At 44.5% G+C, this 19,022-nt stretch overlaps 1 protein-coding gene across 3 annotated transcripts in view; it reads left to right on the top strand.

Moving 5' to 3' along the window:
* Window positions 1–17,560, top strand: part of LOC142564298 (uncharacterized) — a 54,528-nt gene extending 36,968 nt beyond the window's left edge. For all 3 annotated transcript variants that reach the window (XM_075675247.1, XM_075675248.1, XM_075675249.1), the window contains one exon: window positions 1,930–17,560. In XM_075675247.1, the coding sequence (XP_075531362.1) occupies window positions 1,930–2,394 (465 nt within the window). In that variant the 3' untranslated portion in view covers window positions 2,395–17,560. The remainder of the gene's footprint in view (window positions 1–1,929) is intronic.
* Window positions 17,561–19,022: the final 1,462 nt, after the last annotated feature.

The following is a 19,022-nucleotide window of genomic DNA, read 5'->3' as shown; positions in this document are numbered from 1 at the left end:
CTAAAACTGTGAAGTCAGTGATTTGACCTCGTTGGCTGGGAGCTGTATTCTCGATTGGTAATTTGGAGTGATTTTGGCATAGCTGCACCCCGGTGGGTTTTAAGTCGAAAGAGCAATGAGGATGCAGAGCAGTTGGTAGTTGCAGTTGCTCCCCGACGTCTAAAGATGAAAGTGCGAGTTAAAAGTGGGTGGAAGGATATATCAGCCATGGATATAGTAACTGCCTCGCTCGAGGTGGACACCTTAACTATTCCATGCCGGAAGGAAAACCCCATCAGCACTTGACGTTGCATGGTGGGCTTGGTCCATGCATATTGACATGTGTACTTGTTTATCTCTCTCGGGTGACTGCTTTTCACAATCTAACAAATATCGCTCAGCACAGGACGTGCCTGCATGTGTCAGAAGTTTCTCTAACGTTATCGATGGTTCTATCGGCTGTCTGTTGTCACTGAACCTTGTGTAATCTGATTGTACGCACGATGCAAATTGTGTACTACTTTCTGGAAGACACACGGGCACCAGTGATTACTCTGGGACATTTGATGACTAATGTATAGAAGCCGACGCATTTGACTCACTGATCAGATTTTCGACGATTGCCGCTATCATTGTGCTTTGAGTGTAGCCTGTTTTTCTGGGCACAGGTTCGCTCAATAAAGAGTCAATTTCGCCATTTACAGTTTTGCTGCTGCGTTCTTGACCGTCACTACCATGTGGCGGTCAAGAACACAGTGTTGCTAGCGGCAGAGATGCAGAGTCAGTATCCCGGAATTGGATCGATTCCGGAATCATTCAGTTTTTTGGAAGCTCAGGATGGAACGGGGATGAAATGTGGCTTATTTTGATTCGAATTTAATGACAATGCAATAATAGCTTTGTTTTCGTGAATGCTCCTTTACTTTGTAGCAGTAGCAGTTTATATTGTAATAAGGACCAAAGCAGGAAGGAAATAAAGGGCTGTGGGCATCATAATTTTCACACTTCCCAGTGGTCACCTAATCTGTGCCGGGGCCATGGACCTATGTGGCACGCACGGGCACATACATTTATTGCATTTATTCAGGCATTCCTGCCACGCTGTGAGGAACAAACAAAAAAAGAAAGCGCCAAATTGTCAAGGTTGCTACCTTGCGACACCTAGCCGGAATTAAGTCAAATGACTGTTAACGCACAGCCATTGCTGAAATAGGATTGGCTCAGACATTCAACTCTGTATAATTGAAAAGAACGGAAATATGCTGCCATCTCGTTTTGCGAAATGGAGCGAAAAATAAATTGACATCTCTGCTACATAAACCTTGGCTGGAAGACCATCTGTAAATGCCAAGTGACCCTCCTGCCGTGCAGTGGCTCAGGGTGGGTACAATACAACAATTCTTTTCCTTTTTGCGCTTCGCCATCCGCCCGAGTGGCGCCTTGCCTACGTTATCGCCTACATTTCTGGGGGCAATATTGTAGCCTCTCTGATGCACGCACAGACGTAATATTTGTCTTGGGCATTCATGGGAGTGTCGGCTAGTCACTAAGCAGGCTTTTTTTTATTTAATCATAAAAGAAATTAATTTGCAGGGCTCCTTTAACAAGACTGTCAATGCAACAACATTCAGGGACCCACCCATCTTTCTTCCATACCTTCAGTATGCCACCGTCTCAGGACCAGCCACTCCTGGCTGGTCCTGAGCAGTGGATAATAAAAAAGGCATAGAGTGGAGCAATAGGAATTGCTACGTTATACCGGCCCATGTGTTTGTCTGGAGAGTTCAATTCTCCAGTGCTTCACACGAACCTGAAAGTGTCGCCGAATGTGATCCACTGGGGTGGTACAGCCCTGGTGATGTACCCTTGTTTTTTGCTGCGTTAAACCACTTGCACATACAGCACTTAGGACCCTAAGGTCATGACCGCATGCTGGTGCCTATGTTTCAGGCCGACATGGGCCGCATCTTTGAGCCGGAATGCATTCTGCAGTGCTACGAGGACGACCACCACGGGAACAGCGCCACAAAGATAGAAGAAGAAGAGGAAGAGGAGGAAGATGAAGGGGCGGGCGACAGTGAGGAAGCCGAGTGCATGGCCACTGACCTCTCGATCCGCTCCCGCGGCAGTGATGCCCAGATGGAAAGCAATTTCAAGATGCCGCCAGCGGCTCCCGCGGTGGCAATAACACCCCCGGCTGAGATGCCCGAGAACCTCTCGCTGGCGGCCATGAGGGCGGTGGCCAACGCCTCGCGTGAGTACACAGTCACCTGGAAGGAGCTCGAGCCCCTGTTTCGCTTCTGCAGTCGCTGCGGTGCTCCCGTCGAGAAGACCCGCCACTCGCTGCACAGCGTGCTCAGCGTCTCGGCCGTCTGTCAGAGGGGCCACGGGGTGTTCTGGACGTCAAGGTCGTGACCGCCCATCCGTGCTCTGAGTGATCGGGGTCACCGCCGCTGCAGAGCTCGCGGCGCGACCCTCAGATGATCTGGGAACAAGGAGGCCCCTTCACGGAGGCCTTCTGCTTGCGGGCTTGAAGAGGCCACTTGGCTGCTTTCTTCTGCTTTCTCGTCTTTTTTTTTTTATTCAGCCTTGCGTTGCTGTGAGCTCTGAGCTCGTGTTTTGTACTGCCTGTGAGTACGGTGAGTCAGAAGATGCGTAGGGGGTAAAAGGCCGTGGAGCCGAGACGTGGGCATCACTTGTGTGCGCGTGAGCACTACCAAGGCCCTGCTTGTAATGTCAGTCTGCCGCCGCTTTGTGATCCTCTTTTTCCTGTGGGTGTGATGCCTGCTTTTCTGCGGGGTTTTTAACAAAATTCTGTGAAGTGGTGTGCAACTGTTGATTTTTTGGGGTTTTGTTTCTGCTCGTCGCTCGTTTTTATCTTTTGAAACCTTTCTTTCCCTAGCTCACTTAATTTTGCCCCCTATGGGTCTTCTGGGTCACCGTGCAGACTGTCCCACGACGGTGAGGACAGGCCAGTTTGGCCGACCCGTGTGTTCAAGGCCAGGGCCTTCAAGGCTGGCCTAGGCGATGGAAATCCATCTATGTGTGGCATTCGTGTTTTTCGTGGCACAAAGAGCTGGCTCCTTGAAGAGCTGTGGACTCTGTAATGTGTCTGCCACTGCTGTTGTGGTCAAGGGGTTATTTGAAAAAGATGGGCCCAAGCTTTAGAAGGTTGAAGGCCAGTTGGTGTGTTGGACCAAGAGAGTCAAGGCCTTTCACAGATTGAAAGTCACTCGTTGCCCCCCCCCAGTTGTTTTTTTTTTTCAGGGAGTTGAAGATGAACATTTTACTTTTCTGTGTTCACGTGGCCCATCTGGATGGGCATCATGGCTAAGATCATGTTCAAGGTCGTGTTCAAGGTCGAGGTTGGCCTTTAGAGTCAAGGTCGGTGTTCTGTTTGTGTATCGTGCGTGATTGTTGAAGTTTGTGGGCATCCCAGTGTTTGTTTACATGCATCTGTGTAGTAGGCGCCTGGTGAAAAGAAACTGTGTTGTGCCAATGATATAGAGGTTGGAATGGGCGATGGCCATCTGACTAGCCACAGACTGTGACCTTGGAACTTGCTGATCTTGCGGTTGTGTTCACATCATAAAACAACTCGTCTTCGTCTCAGTGCTCTGACTTAGGGCCCAAACCTGTGCCTCGTATGTCAGGTCTATTCAGTGCTCACAATCTGTCTTGGGGACATTTTATCTTTGGTCATGTCGTAAACATCTCTCTTACTGGACTGTTCTCTTTGTTGAAACATGGTGCTGCCTTGAGCAAATGAATATACTTCTCATGAGCACAGTCTGTCATGGTTCCCACACTTAACAGAGGTATGAGAGTGTAACATGTTAGCGGCTTGCTTGTAAATACGCTTAGCCTCCATGGGACTTCCTTGGCAAATGGAAGGAACAAGTTAGCATTTAGGCCTGGAGTCCAGGTTTGGAACTAAGTGTCAGAACCCAAAATGTACATGGTGAAAAATAAACTGCGCTAGTAATTAATGTGCTGCAAGGTTGAAACAGGGACAAAAGCATGAGGGTCAGGCGATCACACTGAGCCTTCTTTTTGATGAAAGTATTGGGAAAGGATCGGAGTACTGCACTTGAAAAGGATGTTTTTGAACGTTAGCCTCAAAACTGACAGGAAAGGTTTGGTGGGACATATAAAGCAGTGGCTCAAGTTTTGTTCGGATAGATAAATGGCCTTAATAAACCAGTGCCTTTTGATTTTTCTTGCGGCTAACTTTACCTGCGGAGACCACGTTGCCTTGGCTGCTCAGCCCTCAATGAAGTGCCAAAAAGAAGACTAGCTGTTTGTAATTGACTGGTTAATGTCCTTGGTGAATGGCTCTTATTGCATTTGAATGGCATTAGTAGTACTTAAAGGTGTGCGCAGAGGGTTAATGATCGGTAACGCTCAATTGTGCCACTCAGATAATTGTCCTTCTTTGTAGGACATCTCCTGGCAAATGTGGCCAGACTGTACAGTTTTGCCATAAGCTGGAAGCTGAATTCTAGACTGATCTCCTCACTAAAAAATAACATGAAAATTTGGTCAAAAGGTGCTGCCACCATTGGTGAATGGCTACTTGGAAGTACTGCAGCACAGATATGCAAAAATGTGACATCAGTGTGAAATATGACCACTCTAAAGGTGGCAGAGCTACTCCTATACAAATACAATCAAATTTATGGCTCTCAAGCATGGAAAAGGTGTGAAAAATCTGACGTTGATAATACACTGACTTTCAAAGGGCTGTGACAGGCTGTGCTCATGAATTTTAATACATTCACAATGCATTAACGTTTATACTAAAGCACCTAGCCATGCGCAACGCATAGCATGTGCATGCTATGTGTGCGCATAGCATGCGGTAGGTCGCGAGGTGGGCGAGCTTTTGACTTCTTTTGCTTCCCTGTAGCTGAATATAACCCAATTATGCAAATGCACAAATTGGGAATGTGAGGAAGGTGTTCACAAAATCATTTCACGGTTGTTGTGTGTCCTTCATATGTTTCATAATTTGAGCAGAGCCTTCCGAATCCAGCAGAATTTTTACGAACGCCAGTCTTATTTTTTTTTTCCGAGCTTGCGCAAGCATGTTCCCATTAGGCAGTTTGATGCACAAGTGTCATGCTAGTGCAGCTTTTTTTTATAAAGCACGCAATTATTTTTGTTTGTGCTTACAGTTTCTTTAAAATCCAATTACGGGGCTCGTTTTGTTTACTTTTGGCTTCTGATGCTTAGTACCTCGGCTTTTCTCCTTCCTTCAGGCCCAGCATTGAGACATTCTTTCGCGTCTTTTATGCGCTCCATGACTTGTGATTCATCGGAAGTTGCTGGTCATGCGGTATTGGCAAAGGCAGACCTCTTTGTTTGCTATGATTATTTGCCTACAATACGGGTCTTTTGTTCACAATTTATGCAGTCTTTTATTTGGCGCTCAGACATTACAATAATGGCCTGGCAAAAAGAAGTGCGGGTAATGCGACTGTAAGCGTGGCGGGCTGAGTCTTCCATTTCTGTGTAAGTGGCAGTGAAGTGACTAGGGGTGTCCGAATATTTAAAACTTCAAATACGAATTGAACAGTGTTTGCTCTATTCACTTTGTGCTCCATTCAAGAATTAGCTATTCAAAATTTTCAAATATTTGATTCTGTTCGCCTGTAAGGGACAACAACACACATTGTCTACACATGTGTACATAGTCTGCACATTTGCACAGTTGAACTCGAATATATTTAATCTGAAAGGGATCACGAAAAAGTTCTATATATAGGTAATTTGATAAATAAAAATATTATATTACAAAAACTTTCAAGGGGATTTTGCAACTGCTCATTCTACGCAGCAATTCATTATATGTGGGCTCGATATATCTGGGTTCGACTGTATGTAGTCTACATGTACTATGTAGTCTGCATGTACGTATGCAGCAGGTACATCATAATGCATAGTCTACAGAGAGAAATTCAGATGCGAGTGGAAACTAGCATTCGAAATAATTCTGCTGCAAAACAGCCGAGATTGCTGCGCTGAGGAATCGGTTTTCAGGTCAACATAGGGAGCAGCTAATTCCGCACAATAATTTCCAGCAATTGAATAAGGATGCACTGTGCCTGGGCGTGGTACAAATTTGTTGTCTAAATTTAAGAAAGCAATGTTTATTGAGCCTCTCTCACCATGTTCTGCATCCTTTTAAATCGATGTGTGGTGCCGTAGTACTACTACACTGAGGGCCTTCAGTGAACACAATGCTCTACGTGTATCTGGCAGCGTGCTGTTCTGTTGTTTCATTACAGCCATCGTCATTAATAGACCAGGTGCAATCACCTTCCAGTTATTTCTAATTCACAGCTTGCTCAATTTACTGGCATAACGTGTTTCAGATAATGTAAATAAGTATTTTGTTTCTAAACGAGTGAAAGCCGCACAACCTTTCTACTTCACATTGATTAGAAATCAGAGAATACTTGGTATTCAATTCAATATTTGAAGGTTGCTTTTCTCTAATGTTCATATTCACCTAAAAAAATGTCTTGCTATTTGAATACTCCATAATTGGCATTGTTATTGCGGCACACAGAGAAAAGAAACGAAATGGGAGAGGCCCTGACGTCGTGTTTTTGAAGCCAGAAGTGCAACCACGTCGGTGTGCCCTTTGAGTCTCCAATCAGCTCACCTGAACAGATGGTGCGAGCTTTGAACTTGCATTGCTACAAGCTGCTCCCAATGTGCGCTGCTCGCACGCGTAAGAACAAAACCTGCGAAACTTCTGTAACAGCTTTAGTGAAGCAGACGTGCTCCTGTGTCTTTCGGTGTCACGCCGGTGAAGTCAACAGGCCCGCGCCGTGATTACACGAGCGTCTCTGTTGTTGGCCGACACTCTCACACTTACAAGACCCAATGCACAACTTTCAGGCTTACACATCACACTCCAAACTTAGATTATCTCGCGAATGGAATTGGCTTCGAGAGTGATCCGGGTCGAAAAATTTGATATCGCTTTTCGGAGGCCGAGAGCAGCAGTGAGAGACCATCAGGAGCGTGGTTGCCATGGCGATGTTGACGTTTGAGGTACCAGGCTCAGTGCTTATTTGCGAGAAACGCCACACGACTTCTGCCACACTTTCTCCAAGACGTCTGGGCCAGCCGGGGCCTCTCCTACGCTTTCCTTCCTCCATGTTGCAGCAGAACGCTGGCTATCAGAAAAAGGGGGCAAGTAGGTGGGTATCGTCATTTTTTATCAGAGCAGCATATTTGAGCACGCATCTTCTGTAGACCAAGCCAAATTCATTATTTGAGTACATTCTTAATGCAACTTTCAGATGTGTGAGTTGGCTCGCTTTTCGCAAGTGCCGCACAATTGTGCTGGCGGCCACTCCAACTTTCGGGGCATTCCTAGTTTTCACGAAATGGAAGATGGGTCACGCACAGAGCAAGAGTATTGGCGCCAGGAGCTTCCGTGATGTAAATTGCACAACAACACAAGTAGTAGCCTATATTTATGACTTGTTTTGCATGAGAGTTTTTATCATTAACAAATACGATGCGACAAATCTTGTTACATTTTCGGCGTTCAGTGAGCAGACGGAACAGTCTTGTTTGAGAACAACTTGAGATGTTGCAGCGGGTCGCATGCAGCTAGTCTCAGCATGAACTTTCTGCCTCCAATATTGAGGTTTGCATAATGCTGGCAGCCAGCTGTTCTTGACGGTGTCTTTTGAAGACTCTCCAAGACTGTGAGCACGTGACCGTCTTTCTTGGGCACAAGTAGACTTGCGACCCGTGGGAGGAGAGAGAAGTCTTTTTTATTGCGTTTCGGTGGCAAGCAGGCCACTGTTTCTGTTGGCATTACCAGTGTTTGTTTTGTTTCGTTTCTTCCCTCCCCCCACTAACTCAGTCCTTTTGCGCAGCCCGCGTGATGGGTGGTGTGTTTCTTTTTGTACAGGCATCACAGCATTTAACAATATGGCACACGCTCGTTCAAAGTATGTGTGAAAGTGGTGTATCCACGATTACATTCACCCTGTGTTGCTTTGCACCTGAGTAACACTTTGTTTCACGTCGATAAAGCTGGCGGTTAAAATTTGTCGCACACGCTCTGACGGAGAGGTGCTGTGCTCCTGCGTTTTGCCATTGTTGTTTTGCGTTGTTGTTGTTGTCTTGTGTTTTGTTCTCTCTTGACTACATAACTGTGTGTCCGGGAGATGACCGACGTACCTGAGAGCGCGACCTTCCTCTTTCGAGAGGGAAGCAAGCTCTTGCAAAGTTATTTGGTTTGTGTGGGCACGATTATACATTGACGCAGGCATTGTAGCTAGGCCACAGGACACTTCTTTCTTTCTTCTTTTCTCCTTCTCACTTGAACATGATACAGCAGTTTGGACCTCTACTCTGCTTTCTTTTGTTTTTGGTAGTCGGCATGCAAGTTAGCTTTGACATTCTCTTACGACGCTGTCCCAGACTTACAGACGCTTCTGGCATAGCTGACACAAGTTGGGCTAATGTGTGAAGAAAACTAGTGACGAGACAATGACTGCTTCATCTATTTGCTTCTTAGAGCGTGAACAATTTGTGGCTCCTCGGAGTAAAATTTAGGAGCGTTCAAACGTGGGTGCTGGTTGGAGAACTTGCAGCGTGCTCCAGGCACTTAAACCGACTGATTAGGTGTTTCCCGGGGCATTCCCATCACCTTCAGGTCCTTAAAAGTGGCTGCAGTCTTATTTGCAGGAGCTAACAGAACTATATAACTGGTCTCCAGAGTACTTTTCAAGAGTTCATTTTTAAAATGCTGTGCCGGGTTTGAACATATATAATGGTAAACATTTATAATATCGAAAGTTGCATTTCTTGTAGTGAGCTAGGATATAGGATAAAAAATAAAACATGTCTTATCTAAGGAATTCATTTCGGGCAGGCATTGCCAAACATTATTATTGGTGGATGAAAGCTTCTCAGATTAGTGATAGCAAGAGTCCTAACTTCCTCTTCCCCTTTTATCCGTCAAAATTTTATTATGTGGTTTAGCATTACCATTTGAGCAAAACACCCAGACAAAGCTGTGATGGCCTCACTTGGCGGTAATCCTATGTAACATCCTCAACTTAACCACGTTGGCCTCGCATTACAAGCTGTGGCTGCGTACTCTTATCTGCCGGTGTAAGGTTTTTCACAGTAATGCAAACTTCTCAGTGCTCTGCTCTTATGTGCCAAGAATTGTTACTCAACAGAAGAACGTTGTAGCAGGTTCTATTTGAACACGGTTCCAGCAGGTGCCTCTACCAAAGCTCCTCTTTGCATTTGTGTTCTAGTGTCCCGCTGAGATGGTAGTAGCACCAAGCGTATTCGTTCTGGTCAAAACACTCCGATACGAGAGTTCTATCCAAGCTTTGCTTTGTTGTTTTCAAAATTGCACCTCTGTCTTATCTTTCTTCACTTGGCTTGGCCTTTCGATGCTGATAGCCTTTTTTCATGCCATAACTGATACCAAGAAAGATGGAAAAGAAAGATCGAGCCAGTGGCCTAGCTACAGTAAATATGGAATGACGAAACCAGTTGGCATGTTGTTTAAGCTGTTGACATTTTTTATAGGGCATTGTTTATTCAGACGTGTCATGAGAGCGACCGTCGTTGAAATTATTTAGATGCTGTTGAGAGAAAGCACACACTAAAAAAAAAAAAGAGATGCACATATTATGCTATAGCCGTATTTTAGTGTAATCTGTAACAGTGCAGCATCTGTTTAGTGCTGTCTTTTTTAAACTGTGCAGAAAGTGACCTGCATACAAGATCGCATACTGTACTATATATATCATAGTTTATATGACAATCGTGTCAGGTGTTAGTCACGGGTTTTTGGGAGTTGACATTTTTTTTTCCTTCTTGTTCCCCGTTGCTGTACACTGTGCTGCGTTTGTGTTATGTGCACATTACTAACTGCGTGTTTATTGAGCAGAGCCGTGAGGTGAAGTTTCACAATTCAGAGAGAGCACACTGTTTTTGCACATTTTCTTGTCAGTGTGCGTAGTCCATAGCACTCATAGTCACATTGCTGTGCTTGCATGGCACTCAATGGTTTACGTTCACAGAGATAGGATGATATATTTCTTTCTGCACTGCTTTTTTTCTTTTTTTAGAGCTGGAGTAATTTTATCGCTGAACGATTTGCACGTTGTCATTGACTGCCCATCTGTTCAGTGATTGCGGTTGTCTTGAAAGTTGAAGAGAGAGAGAGAGAATAGGCTTAGCAATAGCACCAGCGTAATTGTAGCCCCTTTAGTCACCAAGTCCATGATTATAAATGCCAAGTTGACGCCTCAAAACCACAAGCACTAAAAAAAAAAAAAACTGAAAAACACTCAGGTTTTGAATGTGTTGGCTACATTTGAAGATGCCACTGGTAAGGGCTGCATCAAGAAATAAGTTATGTGTAAAGTGTGCCGATGTAGTATCGCAAGTCGGGCTAAAATGTCCATAGCATCATGCATAATAAAGAGGATATCCTTCTTAAGTGATGAAGGGGCACAAACATTGCACAGGATTGGCACATTCATTGCGAGAATGAGAGCTGCTAATGATCTTGCGCCCTATTTTATAATTGCCAAATAATGGCCAACGACTGATCAACACAAGGGCCACATTGCATCCTGACATGAAAAAGGAAGAGGCAATTTGTCGATTCACCGATTTTTCTGCAGAAGGACTCGCTGATAGACAAACCACGCTCTTTGCAAAAGTGTGGTGGTGGTGCCCTCTCGTGTGCAGTCTATCAGACTCGTCAAGGCAGTAATGTGTGGCGGAGAATCCGCACACTGACGCAGGTGTGTCGTTGGTGGTTGATGCTCTACCTTGTGGCTGGGTTATTCTAGGCTTGCTGTCCATACAGTTGCAATTTCTTAAGCCTGCGGAAAAGTTAATTTCCTCCTGAACATTTCTATACTTTTGAGGGCAACAGACTCCCCGTTAAGTTTTACATCTTCAACTGCGAATGTTACCTCTCTCGGCATATAACATAGTGTAGGACTCTTGGCAGCATAACCTGTCACTCTAGCCAAACTCTCGCCTCTTGCGTGCTTTTTCAGTCGTTGATATAAGGTCGCCTCAACCGTAGTCACTGAACAGGGGAGAATACCTGACCAACGTGCTTAACGTGTGTACATTGAAGCTTTTAAATGCTCGACGATCAGCTCCTGCAAAATCTTTTACTTCGCGTGTGGTTGGCTTTGTGTAATATTGATTTCAAAGCCTTGAGACTTGGATCGGTACCACAGGAAACAGCGCTTTTTTTTAAAATATTTGCGAGACACTGGCGGTACAAGTTTATGCCGCCTGCAGGCGTTGTATTACCACTGCCCCTGACCTTGTGCAAAGTTGTGTAAAACAAAAACGCTCAGAGCTGCATTTGCCTACTATTATACACACGCCACACAGTGTCTTTAATTTTAAAGGAGTACTGACAAAACATTCGTCATTTTTTTGTTGTGTTAATTACATGAGGGTTCGGATCCTCTAAATCATACGAAAAATACAGGAAAGTGTCAAACGTGCGCAATGCTCTTGTTAATTTTTTTTTATGGACAACATCATCATGCCTAGTCTTATTGTTACACATCAGCAAATTTTGCTCTTGAATCATGATGCCGCAACAATGCTGAGGACACCAAATCTGGCATTTCGGGGCTAACTTTAGTTTCAAATGAAAGTATTTTGTAAGTTTTTTGCAGCCTTCATTATTGCTAAATGTCATCTTTTTACATGTGAGTAGCTTGTACATGTCAGTACTCCTTTAAGGGAAGTGCAGAACTAAACTGTGCGGGGGCAAAAGCCTGTCATTGTCTTGGACGATGTTGGAAGATCCAGTAGCAGAAAGCAAATGCAAGTTGTGCACAATCAAGGCGAGTGACAAAGGTTGCGAAATGTGTTTGCAGAGGAAGAAAAAAAAACTTCGAGCGGTCCCCTCATCCATTTTTGGAAGCTGTAGATCAGGAACGTGATTGCTGGTCACAACATTTGTGCCACACTGATCCAGAAGTCGCAGTCTTGCTGGCCTTTGGTGAAGCAGACCTGGGCTTCCTTAATGTTGACCAGACATGGCTAGAAGTAGAAGGAAAACGCCTGTGCATCCAGACGATCATAAAATACCCTCACAAGAATCTGTGTTTCTAAAGGCATTGAGTGTTTGCATGATGCAATACATGTGTGTTCCGCATGTTGCGCGTTTTCCTGTTTCTTTTTTTTTTCTTTACTGCTCCGAGTTTTTTAGAAAAAAAAAAGAAACTTGAGGCCCACTTGTACAGATCACCCTGTATACACACTTTTGTAAATGTTGGCGTCGAAATGGTTCATCGATAACAAATGTACTCGTCGCTCAAATGTGCACACGCTTCACCTTGTAGCCATTTAAGGCCATTATTGCACACTGTCTTGACATGTTGCTTGCACAAACGTTTTCAATGCGAGTAGTGCGATGCTAAGCATAGCGGTCAATGTTAGGAGTACGGAGTGTGTGCTTGCATTGCCAGGTGTTCTAATTACTGTAAAAAATTGGCTGTTGTATGCTGTTCTAACTCGCACTAATTTTAAGAGGCATGACATCAACCAAACACTTGTGTAGAACCCCCCAGTAAGGCTGCCAAATACCACTCCGCCCCATTTTCGTATGCCTGAACGCATTTGTTTTTGTGAAATGCGCGCAGCTAAACCATTAATTGCAGCACGTTTTACGCACTGATGCCTTCTTAAAAGCCATTATGGCCTTGCACAACTACAAGCCTGTGTGCTGTGGGACACAATGACCGGTGACATTATTTTATAGTCAATGTTAATAGAGTTATTATTAGTTGCTTATATTAACCATACACGAGGATGGTGTTTTGAGAGAAGCTGTGGCTTTACTTATGCACTGGCTACTTTTCTTTTTTTTTTCTTGCGCCCAGCCTTTGTCATACGCGGCATTCTCACTGACACATAATCACAGCCATACAATACATCAGGCGGGCATTAGCATCCTTCCCTTGTCTGCTGGCATGTTTTTGCCAGGGAACTTGTGTTGCATGTTAGGGAGCCACACTAGCTGGCCACAGCACCGCCAACCAGTTTGATGTTTGCTTCAATGCAAAAAAAAAAAAAAAAACTCACTTTCACTTCACAAGGTACTGGCTATCGGTGCCAACGAATGTGTACAGCTAGAGCCACCGACGTTGCACTAGCATTGTGGGAATGGGGTTCAGCATTGTTCCACGGTAGAACGGCTGGTTAGGAGGTGATGGACTTCGTTTTAGCAAGTGTTGATGTTTGTGAACGTTTTATGCATGTAAAGCTGGCTCAGCTTTGTTTGTTTTTTCGTGGACTGTGGCGCCAGTTTTGTTCACCTGGAACACTGTGGGCAGTGCCAAGGATTGCAGAGAGGTTGACGGCAGGAGTTGCGGCACGCCGCCCGGTAATGCTCACTGGTTGGTTGTGGCCAGAGTGGTGTGGCCACTTGCCGAAGGTGTAACACTGGTTTACGGATGTTTCGAAATGTTCTGTCATCTACTTCCAGCCTAATGTTGTCACTGGATCGGTGTTAACTCAATGTCCTGTGGAGGCCGTCACTTCGAATGGCAGTTTTCATCATCTATCACAGCGTGTAGGTCTTCGATGTACTGGATGTTGCACAGCTGTAACCGGAGGTCACCGTGATGCATGTTGTGAAATGGCCTGGTGCCATTGCTGATGGTGGCAGTGATGTTTGACTTGCCAAGCTGCACTTGTTTGGTTGTTGCAGGACTTGCTGTTTCAAGATTTGTGGTTGCTGGCATTGTTGTGCTTGTTCTAGCGTTTTTTTGAAATGTTGTGGTTTTAGAAGTTACAAATGTTTTGTGAAAAGCGTGATGGATGCACCGGTGCAGTGTTTGAAACATTTTCTTATGTCTAATTGACTGACAGTGAACAAACAAGGGAAGTCTTAGCATAAAGCCGTTTACAGCAGTGTGGCTGATATTTTGTGGAAACAACAGGTGTAAAGCATCTGCTGTTGCCCTGGTAAGGACAGTAAGCGTGGTCAGGACATTGGCTCTGAGCCAAGGCTTTCCCTGTTTGCCACCTGTTGATGAATTCAAGCCTACAATCTTCCTGCAGCCCTTTGGCATGTTTGGATTTTTTGCTGTTATTCTTTTTAGAAATGAAATGAGATGGCAGCTTGGAAGAAAACCAGTGAACAGCTGTCTGTTTAATGTTTTCCTTCATTAGAAAACTGAAGCGCATAACAGTGTTGCACTGTATTGCTGCCATGACCGCACAGTTGGCTCATTGTCTTGCGTACCACAGGCTCCAATAGCTTTAGAGTAATTTAGAAACTTGCATATGTTTTGGAGGCTTATTGGCTGAAATGCAAAATATATTTGCGATTGCTTTATTATGATTAAAAAAATATGACACGTGTTGTCTGGCCAAGCTGGCACCCAGTCTTTAAAAGGTAAAAGAACACAAAAGGCACGTGTGAAGGTCACTTTGTGCATTGTTGAAGGCTGAGCATCTCTCTGCTGTGTCCTGCGTCTGTGTCATTTTGAATGCTTTTACCCTGTAAAGACGCTTATATATGCTAGCTGATGTCTCACGCATTATGTTCGTGCAGAACTGAGATGTTCTTGCCGACCGCCAGCATCAGAGCAACATTTGTAACCTGTTACTAGTTAACAGTTAAATCACCACTTTTGGCCAGCTCTTTCTAAAACACAGTCAGTGAATACAGCTGCTCTGAAACTTGAAAGTTCAAAATGTTAGTGTCACCTTTAACATTGTTGTGGCATAAAAGTTGGTTGTGGCCTTCTGTTTAGCCAGAAACAGTGGTCAGCACATGTGTGAGTGCCAGGTTGCTTGGAAAGCTCAGTCTGAGCTACCGGAGAAGAAATGTAACACGCATTGCATGTTTTTCTTTTTGCACATGTTTTGGTGGTCATTCCCATGCTGCGTAGTGATTGTCAGAGATAAAGGGAAGAGCGGAAAACATCAGCCACGATGACAAACACATTGTTCTTGTACATAGCTCACCACCGCTGCTCACAGCCACGACTGCAATTCAATGCAGGACTCAACTGGCGTAAACCCTCAAGCTGCCTGCGCATGTACATGGTGTATTGGTTTTGGCTAGGACATGCCTGGGGTACTGCCGCTACCAGTGCGTTGAGTTCAGATGATTAATCTTTCCCCTGCCATTTCGTGCCGATAAAAAAGCTGCAAAAAAAAAATAGCTGCAGCCACCTCTTTTCATCAACAGCAGCAGACGCTTTCAAGATACACAGCTCGTTTATGTAAAGGAATACATCAAGTATGAAGTAACGTTAAGCAAAAAAAAAAAAAAAAAAGACGCGGTCATGCTGTCTTAACTATCATAGCAGCCCTACTGTTAGGTCAATTAGCACATCTATATAAGAGCAACGTGGATGCATCAAGCTGACAGATAATGTTGCCTGATGAGTGCTCATCGTCACAGGAAGGCATAACAGCTATCCGGAAATTTGCACCTAATGCAGTTGGCATCTTGCCACAAGGGTCACGAATTGCACAGAACCGTGGTCGGAGCTGTAGTTTTCTGGAACACCCCACCATATTGGCTCGGAAATCAAAGTGGCAGCTGTGTGCAGAAGCGCATGCATTGCTTTCACGCATCCAAATTTAACTGTTTCACTTCCTCAGCGTCATTATGTTTGGCAGTGCTGCTGGGAGATGCAATTGTAAACTTTCAGCACTGCTCTTGGATCTATTCTCTGCTATTCGAGTGTCTGGCACAAGCGTTATGCGTGAATGAAGAGGAGGCTTTATGTGTGTGCTCACGTACGCTCTAATAAAAACAGTTTACACCCTTTCATATGTATCGTTGTCCCACAACAGTAATCGACATTTACCTGCGTCCCTTATACCTTTCTCCAACGCTGCGTGTCCGGTACTTCCAGGTCACGAACAACATGCACATTATCACTGTGACATTGCATTCTTGACTGGAAAGTAAGGAGCGCACAGTATTCAAGAAAGGGAATGCAAGCACAACAGATTATTATTTTTGTGAGTCCAAGAAGTACAGCTCAAAGGGTGTAAACCGTTTTTAGAGTGTATATTGCTGCACCGTTTAGGGTACAATTTTGCCATAACGTTAATTGCCAGCCTTGTGCTCCATTCCTTTACTGCTGCTGCCTGCTTTTTTCCTGCCAGAAATGCCATTGGGTGTCTTGATGCAGATGGTGTTCCTGGCAGGAAAGTGCCCGGCATTGAAAATTTGCTCACAAGATTGAAGACACTCACTGCAGTGATGAAAATACACCCCAAAGGGTGTAGCTTTTAACATTGCAAGAAAGAGATTTGCACTTCGTGACGCTTGTAGCCCAAGGGTGTGAAGTGATTTGCAGTCTAACCCCCGTATTCAGGAATGCATCTTAACTTGGAGCACACACTTGATTTAAATGACGCCTGTCGTGAATGCACCTAAGGAAATGCAATGAGCATCTTGAGCACGTTCACACCAGGCGTCGTTTATATCGTCCAGCATGGCCTTCAAGTTAAGATGCATTTCTGAATACGGGGGTAAGTCTATTAGTGCATTCCATATTTTGATGTGCACTGGCTACTGTGATGCTCATGTCTTGTCAATGGGTGTAAAAAATGCCGATACCTTAATTTGGCATGTGCTTTAATGAGTTGTGCGCAACTTATTATTACACCAAAAGGGGTGTGCTGTTGGGCATCTTACACTCTTAAAACAGTTGTACCCTTTCGGGTGTGTATGTGTCCCCAACAATAATCGTCATCTACCTTGCTTGCATTTCCTTACTATCGCTCACTACTTTCCTGACGAGAATGCATGTCATGCTGACAACGCACATGCTGTTTGTGATTTGAAAGTACTGGGCTCTCGGCGTTAAAGAAAGGAAATGCGGGCAAGACAAACGACGATTATTGTTGTAGGACAAGATACGCCCCAAAGGGTACAACTGTTTTAAGAGTTTAGCGTTTAAACACCTGGAGGGGTACTTCTTCATGGCAGTCGCAACCGTTTTCCAATGCATTTTTCTTCCGTAATACTCTGAACAAGTTGCACTCAATGACATTACATGTATGCTAGCATTCTCAGTAGCAAAGCTCTGGGCACTTTATTTTGGAAAGGAAATGCTCACAATGGTTCTGATTATTGTTGCACGGCAAAATTACAGCCTGGAAGAGCCTATTAGTGGCATGTAAAGCCGTGAAGATGCAAGTGTTTAGCAGGGGACACACACATTCTAGTGTGTGTCCCCACATCACTGGGTGCGGCAGTGCCTCGGCATGGCTTCACCACAAGGTTTCCTTTCACCGTGGTGAAATTGTCTGCGCCGTGTTCTTCTTCTAATGCCAAATACTCATCATCGGTGACTAAACCCCTTTTTGCTTGTCATTCAATTTCATCTGCAATGTACTCGAAGAACATGTGGAGAAAGCAACTTAACCCCAATTAACTGCAAGCACAAGTGTACTGTCATACCATCATCCTCTCCTGCTGTCACCAAATAAAAACATACACACATGAAGCGCTAGGAAATGCAATAAAATGAAAAAAAAATGAATCTCAAGTTTCGAATTAGTCTGCTTGTGGCTTCTTACTGCACTGCTGCAGTTTATGGGTTACCGCTGGGTTTTTATGGCTCGTTCGATGGATGTCTACACCTAATAAAATTGCCATCGAACCTCTTAATATTGAACACGAATGTAATGAAGCAAATGAAATGTTTCGCACTGATGTCAGTGTGTAAAGAATACTGTGTGCTTATAACAAGTGCCGGATATATTAAAGGTATTTTTGTATCGGATGCAACTTAAGGTTCAACTACACTCGGTTACAATTCAGAATTTAGCACGAGCTCGACCCACAGAACAACATTATACCAGCCCCCTGTGCCTTTGTGCACAGAAACATAGTTCCCAAGAGATGCCGATGCCGAAAGAAGTCCGCTTCTATTGCGATCTTATGGATATGGGCGAATGTAATTGGCTGGTGCACGTATGAAAATCACTTCTCATTTGGCAGCGGACTATAGGCGCGGTAAGATATTCCTCTCTCGAGCATGCGTCACAGTTCCCAGTAATACTGCGCATGTACATACACTGTGGGCTGTTTGTTCCAAAACTTGCACATCTTGGCTGTTTTGTGCACGATCATTGTGTGTTCAGTGGTGAACCACTAAGCACCTTTCTGTCAGGTCCCTCTGAACTGCAAGAAAACCATGTTTGAACCTCGATGTACAGAACACAGATATGACAAGTTATTGTGTAAAATGAAATGAACCTAAAAGCTTTTCTCATGTATAACGACATCTTACGAGTATTGGATATAACGAAGGCATTTTTGTGTCAGATGCGACTTTTTCATAACACAGTTGAACTGTATATTCTGGAAGCACAGAGACACAGAGGGCAGGCACTTTTAAAGGAGCAGTTTCTGCATTCCCAACCAACAAGAGACGGGAATTCACATCTAAAAAAAGATTAAATTATGGAGTTTAACGTGCCAAAACCCCTTTCTGATTATGAGGCACGCCGTAGTGGAGGACTCCGGAAATTTCGACCACCTGGGGTTCTTTAACGTGCACCTAAATCTAAGTACACCGGTGTTTTCGCATTCTGCCCCCATTGGTATTCACATCTCAAAATTTGACATACCTACACTTAGTTACAATGTTCCAAAAAAATGGGACTAGTACTTTGTCTCAGTGCAGTCGTTTTTGCAAGGTTTCGTGTTAACTGATCAAGCATAGGTAACCAGTACGAGGCATTGGCAAGTGCTATGTAAGCATCTCAAACGTGCATAATACGCTCTTTAAAGGGCCCCTCACCAGGCCCCATAGCAAATTTTCGTTATACGCCGAAAGTTGCTACGTGTCCTCTAGGGAATGTTCTGCCACAAAAATTTTTCAAATTTGCTCGTTAATAGCAGAGATGAAAACATTTTGGTGCCGCAAACCCATGATTTCAGGAGGCGAGCTCCACTGCACAGCGAGACATTCTCTCCACTCGCCCCATCTAGCCTCCGCAAGCGAAATTCTATA

The sequence above is a fragment of the Dermacentor variabilis genome, chromosome 11 (genome assembly GCF_050947875.1).
Source record: "Dermacentor variabilis isolate Ectoservices chromosome 11, ASM5094787v1, whole genome shotgun sequence".
NCBI classification, from domain to species: Eukaryota; Metazoa; Arthropoda; class Arachnida; order Ixodida; family Ixodidae; genus Dermacentor; species Dermacentor variabilis.
This window is presented reverse-complemented; position numbering and strand designations above follow the sequence as displayed.